Below are 18,876 nucleotides of genomic sequence, written 5' to 3'. Positions count from 1 at the left end.
CGACTCCTCAAAGGTTAGAGCATCAAAGGAAGTAGCAGAGATGCTGAAAGACTTGCAGGCCTTTGTCAACTACCCATGGGGAAGGAAATCCTTTGAACGGACGATAGAGACGGTTATGGTTGGCAAATTCAACCGCACTCCTGATGTCTTACGCAAAAAGCTGATGCGGTCCCATACTGCCACACATGGCTTCACCCTTTCTTTCCAGTTGTTGATCTTAAATGCTATCCCCATGTTGGAGACTTATCTTCCTGACGCTGATGATGAGCTCAATTTTACGGACCGCTCTGTTCAACATCTTACAAAGCTGAGGTCATTCCACAATTCTAACATCCTCAAAACAGAAATGGCAACAACTGTAAGTTCTACTGTATTTTATCCACACAGCGTAAATAGTTAGATACTCTATTTATGTTCTCTTATGTCATCTCATTTTTACGTTTTCATAAACAGCTTGATGTCGAATGGATTATGCACTCAAACGACGCAGTAGACAGAATGGCAATTTCTTGGAATGACGAGGTGGAAGATCAGCGAGTTGATTACATTTGCCAAAAAATCAAGGACGGCCACGAGTTTAAGCTGGATGTCTGGCACGGAGGACTGGCGACTCTCCCACTTATGGGTATAGTACACGATGGACCTAGCCAGCCGGTGCAACTACCTTCCAAAGCGTCAACTAAGTCTACTATTCCGAATACCACAAGACAAAACAAAGGCAAACGGAAACCGAGTGCGTCTGTGGGAGAAGAAAATGTTCCTCTTCATTCTTACACTGCAAATGAACTTCTACTTGAGGTTGACCGGAGAAACAATGAACATTTATCCAAAATTCAGTAGATGTTGGCTGTTGAGAAAAGTCTCTTAAAGGTCGAGATTTATGATGATATACTCTGCACTTTGCGGAGAAAAGGGGTTTTCTGTAGCTCACCACCTACCAATGATCCAAACTCGGTGTACAAGTTCAACCACTCAAGATGGGATAGTTACGGGATGGACATCCAAAACATTATCACAAATATCAACAAGGAGAACGAAGACGCAGAGGTTAGCAAATAGGGATATAGTACATCTAGTAACTATATGTCCTTACCGCTTTTTACTCTCCATGCCTAACTTGTGTTAACATGATCTGCCATCGTTAATTAGGAGGGAAATGATGGTAGAAATGAAGACGCTCACATCCAAGATAATGTTGATCTGGGCAACTCCTCTACGGATGAGGTTTAACATAATAACAAATGCATTATTTTTCTTATTTAACATATTTACAGCCTAAATCCAGTACAATTATCTACTCATCAGGAGGAAGCTGCATCAGCTGATGAAGAGGACAACGCAACGGAATCACTAGTTCCGGATCAACATGAGGTAGTTTTTCTCTTGTTCTTTCTTTGACCTGATGGACGAGTTTATAAATGTTGTGTAACTTCCTTGTTTTCGACAGGACTCTGACTGGACACCTGATTGGACACCTGATGATCAGCCTGAGAACCAGGTTCTTTCTAACCAACCCGGTGATACACATGAGCCACCACACATCGACATAGTGAATCAGGTAAATATTAAATGGACAAATATTGCTGTTAAACAAAACTTGTCCACTCATGTACTTATGTCCACCGGATTTTAAGGAGCATGGTACGATTGACTCTTCCGGGGACGAGGAAACACACATGTCCCGCGGTGACCATTCTTAAGCTGAGGAAGAGATTGTCTCTCAGCAGGAGGACATTAATGCAGCTGATGGACATGTAGATAGAGATGCAGATGGAGATGCCAGTGGAGATACAGATGGACATGCAGATGAAGATGCAGATGGAGATGGACAGGCTTTACATGTGTGTCCTAATGAAACCAATGTATCTGTTGTTGAGGTATGATTGATGGACATTAAATTATTAATGTGTATCATTATCTACCTTGCTTCCTTCCTGATGGCAATGGAATTTTACAGGTACCCACCAAAGCTAGTAGGAAACGTCGTAACCCAATTGCCGACCAATATCTTACTCCACTCCCGCCGAAAAGAAGTAGGACAGTTCCTAGGCGTTATGGACAGTGCTCTACTACCCCGAGGGGACAGCAAGCATCAGAATCAAGCTCAGATGAGGATGTTTTCCTGTCTCTCAAACCCGTCAGACCATCAGTACAGCGGAAGTTTCTCGCTCAGCTAAAAGCATACGCCAAAAAGTATTGTCCACCCTCGTTCTTTTTTTGTCTACCTTTCCCATATGTCTATATTGGACAAATTCTAAATATGGACATGATCATATTTTGCAGAGAGTACAATATTGATGGTATCAAGGTCAAGCGCAGTTTCTTCAAAGAGTTATACACGCCAAAACACTGGGTGGATACACCTGTAAGTTACTTCCGACCTTTCAAAGAGTTTGGCATCATTTATATTTATATTAGTAATGGAGAAATAAATGATTATTGCAGCACATGGAAGCAATGCTCAGCCTTATCTGGAGGCGTTACGGGGATAAGTTTCGGGAGTCCAGAGTAGCTGTCCTTGACACATGGTTCTCCAGCATGTTAACCACTGACTTAAGGCGTTACCAGAATTGCAAACATAAGGATACCTTCGCCTGGAACAGCATTATTAAAAACTATGTCAGAGGGGATGTCCCTAACCAATCGGACAGACTGGCATGGTACACCGATGTTGATACAGTCTACATACCTATGAATTGGGGGAAACGCCACTGGGTCGCAGTAGCTATTAACCTGAAAAAGTCCCATGTCTATGTCCTTGATCCGTTAATTGTCAACAATGGTCCGAAGAAGGTCCCTGGCCTTATGAAGCCTTTCATGGATTTGCTCCCAGTCATTGTCAAGACTTTGGTCGACCACGAGACGACGGACATCCCTCTGCCACACGTCTTTAGTATGTCGAGGTTGGAGAATGTTTACCAGAATGAAAGGACCGGCGACTGTGGTCCTCTCACATGTAAGTTCATCGAGCTCCATGCCCAAGGAATACTGCCGGATCCGGAATCCCTTACCGAAGAACTGGTGGACCAATTTCGGATGTCTTACGCTGTAGATGTCTACCAGGAGTTTGTTGTCTCCTTATAAGGCAACAAATCTTTTGTTTCCTTTCCTAATGACAATATCTATTATCTTTCCCTACCTTTTGTACTATTCGTACTTCCTTGTCCTTTTGTAACTTATTTTAATTAGGACCCGGATATTTATGTGAACAAGTGGGTGGAAACCCAATGTAGGCGTCTCTCTTTCTTTATGTTCACGTGGGGGTGATACCTACTTTATCTCTTCTCTATGCTTTCTACAGTTGCAGCACATCACTGAAGTGTTTGTTGCGTGTTCACAGTTAAACATCTGACAGTCCCTTTTTAATATTTAAAAGTCAAACTAATATTATTTTGTCCATTATACTCTTAATAATTGTCATTAAAAGGGGAACATCTCCCTTCTATACCACCATGACCCTTCTACGAATTCTTTCGCCTTCTTGTCTTCAAACTCACCAAAATTGATTAGAAAAAAATGGGTCATCAGTATAGTTATTCTCAACCTTCATCTTCTTCCGAGTCATCTAATGGGTTTCAGTTTCAACCCTCGGCTACTCGGTCTCCGCCATCTCCTTCATTTGCTTCATCTATTCGGTCTCGACGTTACGGAGATCCTACCTATGGCATACCTCAGAAGTGCATTTGTGGTAGTCATCTTAAAACGGGAACTAGAACCGAGGAACCAGGCATTGGACGTATTGTCTATGAATGCAAAAGGAGTGGTGTAAGTTTTTAACTTTTTAGAATATTATACTTGAGATCTCCATCTGTCACTCTTTATTTTGTCCATTGCCACTTTATGAACCCTAATCCAACTTCTTCTTCTCGCAAGACTGGTGGACATCATTACAGCAAGTGGTGGGACAAAGCCATTATGGAGGAGATACACGACATCAAGGCAAGGTTCTCGGAGACAGATGACCGTATGCTGCGGTTCATAACTTACACAGATGAGGGTGAAAGATGTGACCCTCGCTCGGTCCTGACTCGTGTCAAGGCTAATGCCGAACAGATCGACATTCTCCAGGAGATGGTCGCAGAGTTAAGTGCTGGGTTAACGGACTTCAGGTCTCATGTTCAGCGATTCCCACCTCCTACCACACACCCGAAACGCAACCGGCCAACATATGCTTTTGTCTTCTACACTTTCATTTCTTTCCTTGTCCTTTCCCTCGCAGTTTGGTTTTCCATAAACAAATTTGGAAACTGAGTATCTCTGGCGAAATGTCAATCCAATGCGGTGGACATGAAACTATGTCTTTTGTTGTCTCCCCCGACTATGTCTATCCTTTTGTTTTACTCGCAATATTGTATTGCTTTGCGGTTTTAGTACTGGAGGGACATGTATGCGAATTTTTAATTGTCTATCTGAAATCTGGTTGCAACTTATGTAGGTGTTTAGCTCTTATATTTGTGGTACCGATAGACATAATAAACCCGATAGACATTACAAAGTCAATAGACATTACAATACAATTCCGATGGAAGATATAAAACCAAAATACATAACTAACGATAGATATAATAATGACATTACAAATGGAATAGCAATTAATAGTCCGACTTGTCTACCGAGGCTACAAGTAGACATAATACAACCGATAAAGGATAACAAACATAATACAACCGATAAAGGATAAGAAACAGACCCTTATTAAAGATATTACTAACGATAGACATAATAATGACATTACAGTACCGATAGACATAATAAACCCGATAGTGATATTACAAAGTCAATAGACATTACATTACAATTCCGATGGAAGATATAAAACCAAAATACATTACTAACGATAGACATAATAATGACATTACAAATGGAATAGCAATTAATAGTTCGACTTGTCTACCGAGGCTAAAAGTAGACATAATACAACCGATAAAGGATAACAAACAAAAAGGAGTAATGCCAGCTTACATTCATAGAAGCCCACCTGCAAAATAGTTGATTAGCCTCTGTTGAACTCAACAATCAACAATGTTTCAGTCTCTAAAAGGTAATACCCATCCCAAACACAAACACGAGATACCATCTACAAAAAACATCCCGACTTTGGAACCGCTCCTTCAAATCAACTGCGAGCAGGTTTTCCTGTTGTGTCCCACTCCAAAACATCTTCCACACTTGCTTTGTGTCTTCCTCTTTTTCCTCTTTTTACATAAAAAATTATGTCATTAGATCACTTAAAAAAAAAAACACAGACAAAGTTATCACTCATCAGAAACTTACTTTATGTTTTTCACCTTGTGACGGTATCCTTTTCTTCTTCGGCCTCCCACCACTGCGTTTTGTTCGAGGTGGATCAACAGCCTCTTCAGTTACAGCCTCTGGAATATCACTATCCCTTTCTTTTGGTACTGGCATAATTATTTGTGAATATTTTTTCCTCCACGGCTCAACAAAGTAGAATTCCCCAATGAGGCTGTAAATATCAATTTGCAGCACTCCTCTCGCAGCTAAAGCGTGACAACAAGGCACCTTTAATACATCAAAGACACGACAAGTGCAAGTTTTATTCTGCAAGTCCACCGTGAAAGCAAGGCCGCTTCCATCATTGACTTGGTAAATCCACTCGCTGGCTGATAGCACCTGGCAGTCGACCGCTTTTTCCAGGTGATCAATCAGTATTTCTTCTATTTCCGGGGTGCATCGTGTTTTGGTTTTATTTGCCTTTGTCCTCCTACAATAAAACCACCTCATCAACATAGCTCGTATAAACTCCACCATCGACACAATCGGGTAATCAACAGCAGTTTGCATTGCTGCATTCAGCGACTCAGAAATGTTGCTACTCATTATATTGTAACGATCTCCGGGGAAGTGAGAAAGTGTCCAGTGTGGTAGTCCAATTTCTGTGAGATACGTAGCACACGCAGGTCTACGATTCTCTATTTCTCTCCACCAGTAACGGAAATCGCCAACTATATATGCCCTTGCAGCTTTAGAAACAAATGTAGCCAAACCTTCACAATAAAGTTGTGCTTCACATTTCTAAATAAATGAACAGAACATGCCCCATGCTGCGCCAAAGGATACACTCTCCGTAGGCCTGCATATATTGATGCATGTCTGTCAGAGACAAAGACTAAGCCTTCTTCATCTGGTACAAATTTTTTCAGATTTTCAAAGAACCAAACCCATCCTCCTTCATTTTCCCCATCAACAACTCCAAATGCCAAGGGGAAAATTTGCATATCACCATCTTGTCCACTCGCTGCAACCAAGCAACCTTTATACTTCCCTTTCATTGCAGTGCCATCAATTACAACCACTTTCCTCAAATATTGATAACCAGCTACGCAAGCACCGAAAGCAAAAAACAGGTACTTGAACAATGCGTTCCCTTTTTTGTCCACCGTATTGTGCATTGCAGTCAACGTCCCTGGGTTCGTTGACTTCAGTAGGTGCAAGTATGTCGATAGAAACCGATAATTGTCTTCTTCATTCCCTCTGGCTTGCTCCATGGCCAGCTCTTTCGCATTCCAAGCCTTCGTATACGAAATTGTCACGTGTAATTCAGACAAAACAATATCAGGGAGCTCGCATGCTCTTGGTCCTTTCTTGCCATTTGCGAATTTGGCCTTTAGCAAATCTGCCAATATTTTAGCAGTTGCTTTCTCTCCATATCTCGACCTTGCCCCGACATCACAACTGTGCTTCAATGTCAATGTCTTTATTTCCAAGTTAGACGAATTGGCATGGGTTGTTGCATACACTCCCCAGCCACAGTTCTTGTCTACGCAATTCGCTATAACTCTGCCTGGATCAGACTTACTTATTTGGAAACTAAACAGCCTTGTCATCGCATATAGGGACAGCATTTTATGCATCTCCTTTTTGTTTGCAAATATTCGCCCCACATAAAGACCGTCGCTCGCCATTTTAAGATCCATATTTCTTTCTTCCTCTGGGGCTCCTCTCATATTGTCATGCACTGGAGGAGCATCATTCAGTAGATGAGGATCGTCTTCCCTTATTATTGCTCTATTACTCCGTAAATAGTCCATCTCCATAATCCTCCGTTCACTAACGCCCAACCCAGAGTCCATCTCCTCCAAGCCACTGCCGATAAATTCAGAAGGCTGCCCTACAGCATTGTCACGCACTGGTGGTGCATCATCCATCCCTGTCGTAACACCACGTAAAATGTCCTCAAAATGCATTGGTGGTCCGTCATCTATCACCGCTGGATTGTGTGGGACTATTTCCATCCCGGTAGTATGAATCACATCATCACGTTCAACGCCCTCGTTCGGCAACTCCTCATCCAGCTCTATTCCTAACCCAAAACCAATGGGATCCATTGTCCTCTCCACCCTACCCTTGTAAGGATCCCATTCTGGCGGATATTCTTTGTTAATCCGTTCTGACCACTCGTCAAAATCATAGTCTTCTGAGTCTTCGATACATGGCAATTCTTCGAAGGTACCCGATGGACCACTTCCCGCTTCGTATCCTTTGTCGCCTGCCACGACTTTTCTCTTTCCATGCTTATCACCTGCTTCTGATTCCTTGTGCCCCAACTCCGCACGATGGCTGTCTTCATAATTTCTCAGACATTCTAACAACAATTCATCAGGGACTTCTCCGCGAGATGGACATACACTGTTATCAAAGACTGGGGTAGACAACCCAGTAGCATCTCCATTATGTCCACAGTCAATAGACAAAACAAGATCTCCCCCAGATGCCATATACCCTTGTCCATCTGGTTCTACCAACAGTCCAGTCGTGTTTGTCTTCGGACCGGTGGACAAAATATTATGTCCTCCCTCGTCGGTCGCGTTCTTCTTCAGGGAAACATACAAATACAGTCCACCACACTCTTCATTCTTCACTTTAAACTGTTGAAACTCAACATCACTGTCTACTGAAACTGGAGGCATCTTACCTTGTGTAAAGACAATTGTGTCTCCTGGGTGCCAAAAGCTTAACTCAATGTTGCTTTCCTCTTCTTCGACACCCAAAACCTCTGCAATCTTGGTTTTCATCCCCGCAAACGTTGTATCTTTCTCGATAGACAAATATCTTGCCATTTGTCCATGACGGACAGAAAACCTCCACACACCAACGTCTGAACATGTCCACTCACCCAGCAGGAGACACACTCTCTCGTACATCTGCATCATTAATGGAAAGAGAATCATGTTTTAACACAATCAATGCAGGTTAATGTGCAGTTGGCCAGATTTAATGCAAGAACACCATTTTAGGATAACCGACTATAATAAATGCAAGAAGGTTACATACCTCCACTTTCCCGACAGCCAATTCCACCTTCTTTCACCTACCCTTTTCTTCAGATCTGTTTGAGATTAGGCAAGTGGAAAGCTTAGTTTTGGAAAGAGAAAGGCAGCATTAACTACAGAAAACTCCTTTTACCACAATATAATCTCGTAAATCTTCTGTCCATCAAGCAATTAATGCAGGTCTTTTCCTCATTAATGACGCCGAATTTGAATTCCCCCGCCACAACATTTCCTCAATTTTACGAGATTTAACGCGAGGGCATGATGGTCTTTTCGTCCTCTCCTTACCCCACAAAAATGGCATTTTTGAAGAGAAAAAAAAAATGGCATTTACCAGAAATTTTTGAATGAAAGTGGCATAATTGATAAAAATCCCTTAACAAAAACCCAACCCATTAAAATGTTAGGGTTTTGACAAAAGATGTGAGCTATCATGAGTGGCTGTGGCTGTGATGGCAACAGTGACAGCAACGGCGTACGCCGACAGCCTTGCATTGAACGAGGTTGATGAGTTTGTCTCTATCATTTTCACTAAAACAAGAAAGAAAACAACTAAATCAGTCAATATAATCATGAAATCTAAGATCTAGACAACGAAAAAACATTCAAGACCAATAATCAAACTCAAACACGAACCTCACGCTGTAAGTTCATTGAAGGCTGATCAAGTTGAGGAAGATTCACGGTCGCAGTTGCCATTGTTAATTATGGATTAAAGCTTCGATTTAGAATAAAAAGATAAACAAAGGGACTATGAGAAGAAAGACGAGAACAAAGAAGACCAAGATGTAGTAGAGTCTAGAAAAAGAGGAAGGAGAAGAAGAATGAAGATCATAAAGGAGAAGAGAGTGGAAGAAGGAGGCGATATCTTTTTTTTCTGGGATGGATGTAATGAATTAGATCTAGGGTTTTAAGTTTTTATATCATGTTCCTCTTAACCGAATAAACCGATCGGTAATCGGATACCGAACCGAGAAAACCAAAATCCGAATTCCTAAAATAATTGTGCCGATCGGTTTACTTCTCCTCTCTCATTCATTGCTGAAAACCGAATGTTGTTCATTGCATCGAAATGTTCATTTTTCTCTAAACAAAGAATTTCCTTAATAACATCCCATGCGTTATTATTCTTTCTTCAGCTTGCTTTTTTTTGGCTTCTTTCTCCTATTTTTTTTTCAATGCTAAATAGTTTGGTTGCTCTTTCCTATCGTTGAACTTATCTCATCAGCAATCTTCTTCACATTGTATCCCTCAGTCATAGCTTTCTTTATGATACGAAGATTTTGGTTTGATTTTTTGCATGAAGATTAAACAACTTTTTAAGGTAAATTTTCTACTCCGTCATCCGCATTCTTGTCCATCATATGAGGAATATTGTTATCTTGAGTTTCCCATTCATTATCTCTTGTTACATAGGTTCGGGCCTCGGTGGTATCTCCTAATCCAATATTCTTTCCAGCTGCAATTTTTTGTCCAAAGATCTTGTTTAGATCCACAAAGTCTTGAAATGAATCGCACGTATAGATAATGTTTACTTTTTAAGCGTCTGTGTAATGTGTTGAAACGGAGGAAAGTATTATCATATATATACAATAAAAACATACGCATTAGACATTAGTGGTATCTCTTCGGTTAACAAATCATTTACTTTCAAATTATCACATACTTCTTGTCTAGCAGTAAACTTTTTTGTCTCCGGATTCCAACCAAATCATGAACTATAACCTAGAAGATCTGCAAAACTCTTGTACCTAACCTTTAAGATCTTCATCATGTTTTTATAATTACTATATGTTTCCGTAGTCCCTCACTTCTTGTTTAGAGCTGGTAATATCAGTTGCTCCACTATAAGTTTATTGAACGAACAAATAGCATCATACACCAATTCTGATTCGCATCATCCACCAATAAACACAACAATATTTTTGTTTCTTAGTCGGACCATGGTATAAATATTGGCCTTTTCTCTTTTTTTTTTTTTTGTTGCATTTTTATAAGCCTCTTTCTTCAAAGCTTCAACACACATCCTTAGCAATCGGTTGGAGCTGCACCAATTTAGAACCTTCACGGTCAGTTTTGTTATCTTTGATGGTGACAAGATCAAACATGTCCTGTTTTTTTTTTTGATCCAGCCATTAGTCATTCCAGTTGATGGAAATTTCATACCACTCTCAAGGCAAAAAACTAGAAACCGAAACATGTCTTTGCTGATCAAGTTTATTGGTTACTACCGACTGATCTCTTTGCTTTCAGATAATTTTTCGACTACTTTATTTGACAAGAAAAGGTCTGTAATATCCCATCAAATTTAGTCATCTTTCACACCTTCACAAATTATTTACAAGTTATGGTAGGTTTCAAGAAACTTCATACTAGGAAAAATTGTGAAATTGATGTTCTTCACTTAGTATAGTGATGTTGTCACCGCATACAAGCTAACATATTGTTTGATTGTGAGAGAAAATTTTATCTATATTGAGAACATGTTTTTCAATCGAATCATGATTTCAGAGCATCGAGTTATTCCTTCCTTTTAAAAAAAAATTGAAGACCCTCTTTTTAAAAATCATTAATTAATAGTTCCATACTTATTACTAACTTCCGAATTGACCATACCAACCAACAAAGCAACTAACGAGAACATCATAAACCAGATAGCTAGCACTTATCCAAAACCAAATCATCATTTATAAGATAACCAAATCCAACAACAAAATAATTAGCAACATAACCAATATGCAACAAACAACAGTTCCAAAAGTAAAAAAAAAAAAAAAAACATAAACCAACAATATCCAACGAGACCCTAGATCCTCATCCTCAAACTTCTTTCGCATTGTAGCTTGCCTCACTCTTGTTGGATAGATAAACATGTTTGGAACCAACTTTTAGTTCAATTGATGAGTGATCGAGATATGAAAAAATGATACACTGGTTGTGGGGCTTTTTTTGAAAAAAAAAACAAGAAATTATATTTCATTCGAAAACTAAGAAAACAGTTGATGTAAGCAAATTATTTTTTCTTTTAATATTATTCATTTATTCAAGAAAAATTATGTATCTTATCATATATGTTAAACAACAAATTAATAAATAGATTTTGATTAATATAGAAAATGCTCAAAATACAGTTAGAATGCTCAAAATATAGTTAATATGCTCAAAATGATCAATATAATACAATCAATGGCCAACATTATGACATCTCTATCAATGTGCTTATACATAATATTCGACATAAATGAGAGTTTGGCATAAAAAAAAATTGGTAGAGATGATATTATTGTGTAATTCATACGTTATTATATTATTTATTATAATTTAATAGGATTTTTTTATCTGGTAAATATTTATTATGTTTTTGAAAAAATATCATGTTGAACTATTATAAATTAAAACTATAAATATATTTTATTGTATATAATTATGCATTTAAAAACATAAATATTCAAATTTGGCACATATTAAGTACATGTCCCTACTCTTCATATTGGTTTTCTTTCGTGTGAATATGTTCTTTTTATAATTGTTTTATATAAATTAAATAAATATTATATTCTATATATTTATTCATTTATAGACGACTGTTTCAGTTGTAGTTCTTTCTCCTTGGATTGGAGTCTAGCCATAGTCAGAAGAAGGAATTGATAACCAGACTTGCTGTGATTTTCAAAGAACTCTTGATGTCAGATCCGAGAGCAGTTGAGTATCTTCTAAGGAGTCTAGTTGAAGCTGATTTATGTTTTAAAAGTATACTAATAGAAAGATGATTTATGTTTTAAAAAACATATCCATGTGTAAATTCTTTTAGAGTTAATATATATTCATTGAATTTTTGAGTGTTACTATCTTTTAGATTAACTCATCTTTTTTGTTGATTGGTCTATAATCTTGATTAATTGTGTGCAGCTAATAGTTCTCTGTTGTTCCTAATAGATTAAGGTATTTTATTAATTTCCTTTCAAATGTTTTGATTGCAAATCTGTAAAAGCATCATATATAGAGTTTAAATTTGGATTGTTTTCTTCGTTTTGTTTTGTTTTGACTTTTGAGTGATACATGTGTTGTATTTATGTTTATGCTTCTTTTTACCCATTATTCCGAATTATGTTAATACTTGACCTGCTAATATAATGTTCGTTTCTCTGTTCATAAAGTGCAGTTTCATTATTCGGAAAATGACAAAATTTTACTTGTTCTGGTTTTTGGTTTGAAATTGAAGATAATTGGCCGAAAATCATATGCATGTACAAGTTTTAGCTTTATCATCTTCAAACGTTCCCGATGAAGACATATATGTTATATGCTATTATCAATGCATTTATACAAGATACTACATACACTATATCTAAAGAACTCAAAAATCAAGACATGTTACCAGCAAATATATGTACATCACATGATTGCTACAAACCACTAAAGAAAATAAAAAAAGACGCTGAAAGAGCATTGATATATAAAAGATGAAATGTTTTAGAATCTTAATTTATATATAAGAAAATGATGAAAGAAGTTATGTTTTCATTGGTGGTTGGAATTTTGAGAACTAGATCCCAAGCGTAAGTTGAGACACATTACACACAAAAAAGATAGCAATTAAGCTTGATCTATTTAACATTTCTTGATTAGGCAGTCTTTACTTTGTTATGAACCATTTATGGATGTGCAGTGTTTTTGTCTATATACTCAGAACCATAAATGTCTATATATGTGTGTTTATACTTACTGATTTGCAAAAAGAAGCAAATGTGGGGGATAAATTGCTTTACTCATAGATCCAAATATTCAATCTGCCTACCATTTTTTTGTATACTGATAACAAATCATTTTAAGATAGTTTCTCATTCTGAAAGGAACTCTACTTACTAAAAAAAGGTTTCAGTTCTTACAAATTCTATTGCATCTTTCTCAGCTTCTCTTATCCGTGATATATAGAACAACTACTATTTTCGATATTTTGTTCTAACCACGTATAATAGTATGTTTGCTGAAATTGCATCAAATCGGTGTGTTTTAAGTTTAAAATATTTTACCTTTTTAAAACAAAAGATCACGAAACACAAAGCTGGTGCAATGGCACATGAAAAATCCAATGAAAACATATATATTTTGCGTTAAAACATGAATCGGAGTACTGTGTGAGGAGTGAGGACAGAGACTTCATGTCATAGTTCTAAAGATAAACGATTATGATTATTATGAAGAGATTTTGGACTATTTAAATTTTGATGCATCAATCTTGTTGAGAAGATTTTACACAATAAGTTTACTAGGTATAGTACAATTATACGTGTGTTAAAGCTTTCATATAGGGTTAGCGTATACGTTTGAGATCAGTCTAATAAAGGTTTCGTTTCTAAAAGAAAGAAGGTTATGTTCGACAAGTGAACGATTTTACAACCGTTAACATAGAGAGTAGTATGTTGTAGAACCGACTGAACTACTTATAATCAGTGACAAATCTAACATCTAAAATATCTGTTTTGGTGTTGTATAAATTCTAGAAATTGATGACTGAGTGGATTATATTATATTGTTCAAGACTTCAAGTGATCATTTAAAGTGAAATGTGAGGACGTAAACACAATTTGCCTTGCTTGTAGTATGACCACATTGTCATACTTACATAGTTACATGTGACCATATGGACTATGGAGTAATAAATACAAACAATTTTACCATCTATACCATGCTTCAATAGGCATGCATGCATCTATTTCGTGCAAGTGATGTTTTCACACAATTGAAGTATCCACTGCGACTCTAACTTCTTAGTTTTCACTCAAAGTTGTATATACGTATTATAACAAAGTTTCAATTTCGTCATTACGTAACACACCCCCTTCAATTTATGGCTTATGCTAAAAAGGTAAAAAGTAAAACCAAAAGCCTCCGCATAATTAAAGGCTTGTGCTGTTGCGCAAAGCATTCAAGGTTCCAATTTCTATACAATACAGTAATTTCAATATTAACGGTTAACAAAAAGAATTAGTTGTAATGTGGTACGTTAATTAATAGAAATTTCGGATTTTTTATAAATTATTTCTAAAACCACAAATGAAACTGTTGTTCAACCTTACGACAAGAAAAACAAAGCTGTACACAACCTTAAACTCAGAAAGAAGACCAGATTAAAAGTGAGATCACTTAGCGGTTTAAATCGAAAGTTGATAAAACAATAAATTTGGCTCATTTAAAATACCTAAACAACATGTTCATATACGCTTAAAAAAACAAATTATCATATACATATATTTAAACATTTACAAAAGTAACAAAAATGGAAACATATATATACGTACGTTTCATCAAAGAGAACGTTGTAGTCTTGTAGATCCAACACTATCCTCGTTTGGCATGTTAAGAAAAAGTGTTATCTCACCTAATAAACCCGTGATTACATAAATAAAGTTATTTTTTATTTATAATTTCATTACGGTATCCACAACACAACAATAAACAAAATTTTATTTTTTGGTAACCACAAAAAAAATAAGATGAGTCTAAAAGTTTATTCAGTAAATCACGCAAAATTAACAAGACGTACGAAAAATCCTAAATCTGATTTTACATCGAGCCATTGACTCAATAATATATGTATTTCTAATCCAGAATATTTAGATTCATGTAATTATCTTTAAAACTCTGCAAATGATAATTGTTAAAATTTCAAGAAATGAGAGATAACATATCAATCATGGCCATGAATGGAATCACTAGTTTATAAATTTATATATAATAAAAATTTACAAGAACCAAAAAGAAAAAGGACTCTATAATTAATTATTAAATGTTTTTTATTTTATTTTTGGTAGAATTAATTATCATTTTATTATATCAATTGAATTACAGTATTATTTTGTTTTATCTCTCATTTTATCCACTCAGTGTCAGTCAATTCATCTCAATTAGGAATTTTATATTGGGCTCATGGTGGGCTTTGACTAAATCGTGTATAATTGAAATTTATATTAGCCCATGGACACGTTGGTTTATTATTATATATATTATAATAAAATAAGAATATTGAGAACACTTTTCTCTTACAATAAAACCAGAGCAACGGAGTTCATCTCTCTCCGTCGATACTTGTTTTGGTTTAAATTCCTTCAAAAACAAACACATAAGGCTTCGACGAAACCTGCCCCTCGCTGTCTCCGATGGAAGTACACGGGTTCAACCTTGTAACTCCAGATCTGAGCCGTCGATTAATCTTCATCCAATGGCCAAGAAGCGATCTCAGGCATTTCACGCGGATCGACATCGGAATCGGAGTTCATCAACAGGTGAGAGAATTAACTAAACATCTGATGTGTCCAGATCTGAACCGTCGTTTAGTCATCATCCAACGGCCTATAAGCGATCTCAGGGCATTTCTCGCGGATCGGCGATGAAAGATCTCGCTCCCTCAACCGTTGATAAATCTTCATCCAACGGCCATTAAGCGATCTCATGGCATTTCACGCGGATCGACATTGGAGTTGAGAGAAATAACTAACTCTGACGAAACATCGCTCGCTCCCTCAACCGTCGGATTAGTCTTCATCGAAGGGCCATTAAGCGATCTCAGGCATTTCCCGCGCGGATCGACGTCGGTGTTCATCACCTATATATACATGATAACAGCGACAGGTCTGTTTCGTCTTCTTCCCCTGAAACCTTCTCCATAAACGATTCCCTGTGAAATTGTTCTCATCTAAAGTTCTCTCACTCGAAATTTTTCTCTTTCTCGTTGCGTAGCCATGGGGGATTTCTTCGGTTTCAAGGGGAGCATTGCTGAAACTGCTCTGAATCCAGATCGATCTGATCATCTATCCGATCTTGTGGCAGTATCCAATGTAGAAGATTTGAAGACTGCTACTTCGGAATGTGCACAAGAGATCCATCGCATGGCACAAGACCCTAACGGTTCAAGCTTTTTAAAGAGCTTGTTTGCAAAGCTGAGCGAACTGAGGCTGATCTATGAGATCGTGTCACTCTTTGATGCTTTTACTGGTGATCCTGAGCAAGTCAAACCTACGGTTTGCTACACTGAGACAGGGTACGAATCCTTTGTCTTGTATCTTTTCTGGTTATATATGTTTGTGGCCATATCTTAATCCAAGTTTTCTTGTTTCTTTTGAAAAGATGTCAAACCTTCTTCAGCCTCCTTGGCTACTGTGATCATATTGTGAAGGGAAGGTTTGTGTCCATTGTTGATATGTTCTTCACTGGCATCATGACTTCACAGGAGAGTCTTACTCCTTCCTTCTTCACATCCTTCTTCTCAACTCACAGATAAACACCTTGAGGCACACCTTGAGGTATCTTGGAATTTATCTGATTTTCGTATGTGTGTTTCTGATAAACATATTCATATGTGTGTGTGTGTGAGATAAAATATGTTTTGGATTTGCAGCCAATTCTCACCAAAACTTGTCAGAATATAAACCTCTTTTGTTCTTATCCTAATGGCTTGATCAACATGAGAGTGATGGTGATGGCACTTCATTCGAGACTGCAACTAGCTCTGGTTAACAAACTAAATCAAACCCTTCTGATTGACGCTGCCTTCGATGCAAAGGGGTATACTGTTTACACTTAATTGTTTTGTTTCCTGATGGTGATGTCAGTTTTTGATTTGATTGAGTTTTCTCTGCAGGAACTTCTTTGTTCAAAGTCTGATCACTATTCCTGGTCTTGAAGCTTCTTCAGTTGTTGTCCAATTGTTGAGTGGCAAATTTGTTGCTTTGTCTAAGCACAAATATGCCACTCACGTTGTTCAATCGTGTGTGAGATATGGTAGTGAACAGAGTGTTTTGGCAATTACACATGAGTTGGCTGCAGAATTGGTTGGGTTTGCAACTCACCCATATGCGAATCATGTTCTCCAACACGTATTGAAGAGGTCAAAGATGATGAAGATGATGGGCGCTCTCGTCGTCTATAAAAAACTACGGTCAGAGATGGAGATTAGAAGGCTATACCTCGAGAATGATCCATATGGCAAACAAGTTCTCGAGACTTGTGACAGATGTGAGAGAATCTAGAGTCATGTGAGGGAATAGGTAAAAAGAATATATCCTATAGGTAAAAGAGAATTCATTGTGTATATAAAGATAAAATCATTGTCTATATCATCCTTATATAGAATATAGGTAAAAAATAATTGTAAAACTCTATCATCCTTATCATTTTGTATAGGATAAACTCATTGTATAAATCGATTTTTACTATATTGATAATATTTCTCTTTCTTCTCTGTTTGATTTTTTCTATCTTCTCTGTTTTATTTTATTTATTGTTCAGCTTGATTTGTAAACTCCCAAGTTTTATATCATATCTGGATGTAATTGTTAACATCACTTTCCACATATTAAATCAACCGCCAAACATCCAACAAAGTGTACGACTATGCCCATTTCTTTTTTTTCCCTTCATTCTTTTGATTCTCAAATTATATTTTTATTCATATTTTCAGTTTAATAAAAATATTAGAGCGCAAATCAATTATAAACTTTAAATATCTATATTTAGATTTATATTTAACATGATTTTCCGAAAATTCCTCCTAACAAGCACTATTGGTCTAATATTGTCTAATATAATTTATATTAATTAGTTGGTTTATTCATCCTCTATCACCATTATATCCAATTATACGAACCACTCATTTTGTTTTCTTTTTTTTTTCTACAAAAGGCTCTACTCCTAATAACTGCTATAATTCTATGGGTTTTGAAATATTATCTATAAATTTAGGGTCTATTTTTGGCATTTGATTAATGATTTTTGAAATATTTTCACCACTCCAATTTTTTTGTGTTCCTTAAATATAGGAAAAGAAGGTTCTAGTCCGTATCAGATATCCGCAAAAAAGTGTCCAAAAGTAGAGGTTGGGAACATGCCACTCAGAACCAAATAAGTGAATAACCAATTAACCATGGCACGTGGTTTTAGCTTTTAGAAGAAATTTCAATGTTCCTGTACCTCCACCGTTTAATATTGTGTCCATGTTATATTTATTAAACTAGATTATATTATGGGGCAAATTTTTATTTTAACCTTTTCAATATATTATTTTAATATTAATGTTGTTAAAATATTTTAATTATTTAGCATATATTGCGTAACAATTTTTATTTAATACAATTTTAATTAAAATAATTAAATTTGATACATTATATATTAGTATCATTAAAATAGTAAAACAAAAATTTAACTCATATTAATGTATTATACTAATAGTATTTTACTTTTTATTATTATCAATTCAACCATCTCATGTCATATAACTCAACTCGTCTGAAAATATTACCTATTTGTGTTATTTCAAAAATTTAATATTTTTGAAAATTTCGTAATTTTAAATTTTTATTAAGTTTAGAATCTTTAGATATATCTAATATGATATTTTGAGTTTCTTAAAAGTTTAAAAATTACTATCTACGATAAAATTATACAGTTCAACTAAAACTCTAGATATACGTACTGTTAAACTATATTAAACTAGACATACGTTAGTGTTGTTAAAAATATTAAAATGAAGTTGTATTGAAAATTTAGATTAATGATATTTTCACTTTATTATTATTATTAATTA

The 18,876-nt window shown here is 36.4% G+C and overlaps 3 protein-coding genes across 4 annotated transcripts; 1 reads left to right on the top strand and 2 right to left on the bottom strand.

Moving 5' to 3' along the window:
- Nucleotides 1-4,745: 4,745 nt before the first annotated feature.
- LOC147926699 (uncharacterized) lies at nucleotides 4,746-8,816 on the bottom strand. The gene is made up of 4 exons (XM_087487817.1): nucleotides 8,428-8,816; nucleotides 8,296-8,350; nucleotides 5,275-8,165; nucleotides 4,746-5,195 (listed from the first exon to the last, which is right to left on the bottom strand). Exon 3 carries the CDS (start codon nucleotides 8,163-8,165, stop codon nucleotides 5,967-5,969), a length of 2,199 nt encoding a protein of 732 aa, XP_087343943.1. The 5' UTR covers nucleotides 8,296-8,350; nucleotides 8,428-8,816; the 3' UTR covers nucleotides 4,746-5,195; nucleotides 5,275-5,966.
- Nucleotides 5,263-5,841, bottom strand: LOC147926700 (uncharacterized). Its single transcript, XM_087487168.1, has one exon. It carries the CDS (start codon nucleotides 5,839-5,841, stop codon nucleotides 5,263-5,265), a length of 579 nt encoding a protein of 192 aa, XP_087343294.1.
- A 6,506-nt stretch (nucleotides 8,817-15,322) lies between the features above and the next one.
- LOC104746965 (uncharacterized) lies at nucleotides 15,323-17,535 on the top strand. Of its 2 annotated transcripts, none has more exons than XM_087486658.1 (5): nucleotides 15,323-15,926; nucleotides 16,035-16,335; nucleotides 16,422-16,597; nucleotides 16,693-16,859; nucleotides 16,936-17,535. In XM_087486658.1, exons 1-3 carry the CDS (start codon nucleotides 15,911-15,913, stop codon nucleotides 16,573-16,575), a joined length of 471 nt encoding a protein of 156 aa, XP_087342784.1. In that variant the 5' UTR covers nucleotides 15,323-15,910; the 3' UTR covers nucleotides 16,576-16,597; nucleotides 16,693-16,859; nucleotides 16,936-17,535. The 2 variants fall into 2 exon arrangements, with proteins under 2 accessions (XP_087342784.1, XP_010466827.2); XM_010468525.3 differs by having other exon boundaries at nucleotides 15,325-15,926.
- The last annotated feature ends 1,341 nt before the right edge of the window (nucleotides 17,536-18,876 follow it).

Source organism: Camelina sativa, chromosome 15, assembly GCF_030686135.1.
Source record: "Camelina sativa cultivar CO46 ecotype springtype chromosome 15, ASM3068613v1".
NCBI lineage: Eukaryota > Viridiplantae > Streptophyta > Magnoliopsida > Brassicales > Brassicaceae > Camelina > Camelina sativa.
The sequence above is the reverse complement of the archived record's forward strand: the minus strand, read 5'-3'. Positions and strand labels throughout refer to the sequence as shown.

What these genes read in the sequence shown, in the direction of transcription:
- LOC147926700 (XM_087487168.1), bottom strand. Translation starts at nt 5,841, where the DNA reads ATGAGTAGCAACATTTCTGAGTCGCTGAATGCAGCAATGCAAACTGCT.
- LOC104746965 (XM_010468525.3), top strand. Translation starts at nt 16,759, where the DNA reads ATGAGAGTGATGGTGATGGCACTTCATTCGAGACTGCAACTAGCTCTG. An exon ending in GCTGCCTTCGATGCAAAGGG is followed by an intron (nt 16,860 to 16,935) that starts GTATACTGTTTA and finishes TTTTCTCTGCAG; the next exon opens with GAACTTCTTTGTTCAAAGTC.
- LOC147926699 (XM_087487817.1), bottom strand. Translation starts at nt 8,165, where the DNA reads ATGTACGAGAGAGTGTGTCTCCTGCTGGGTGAGTGGACATGTTCAGAC.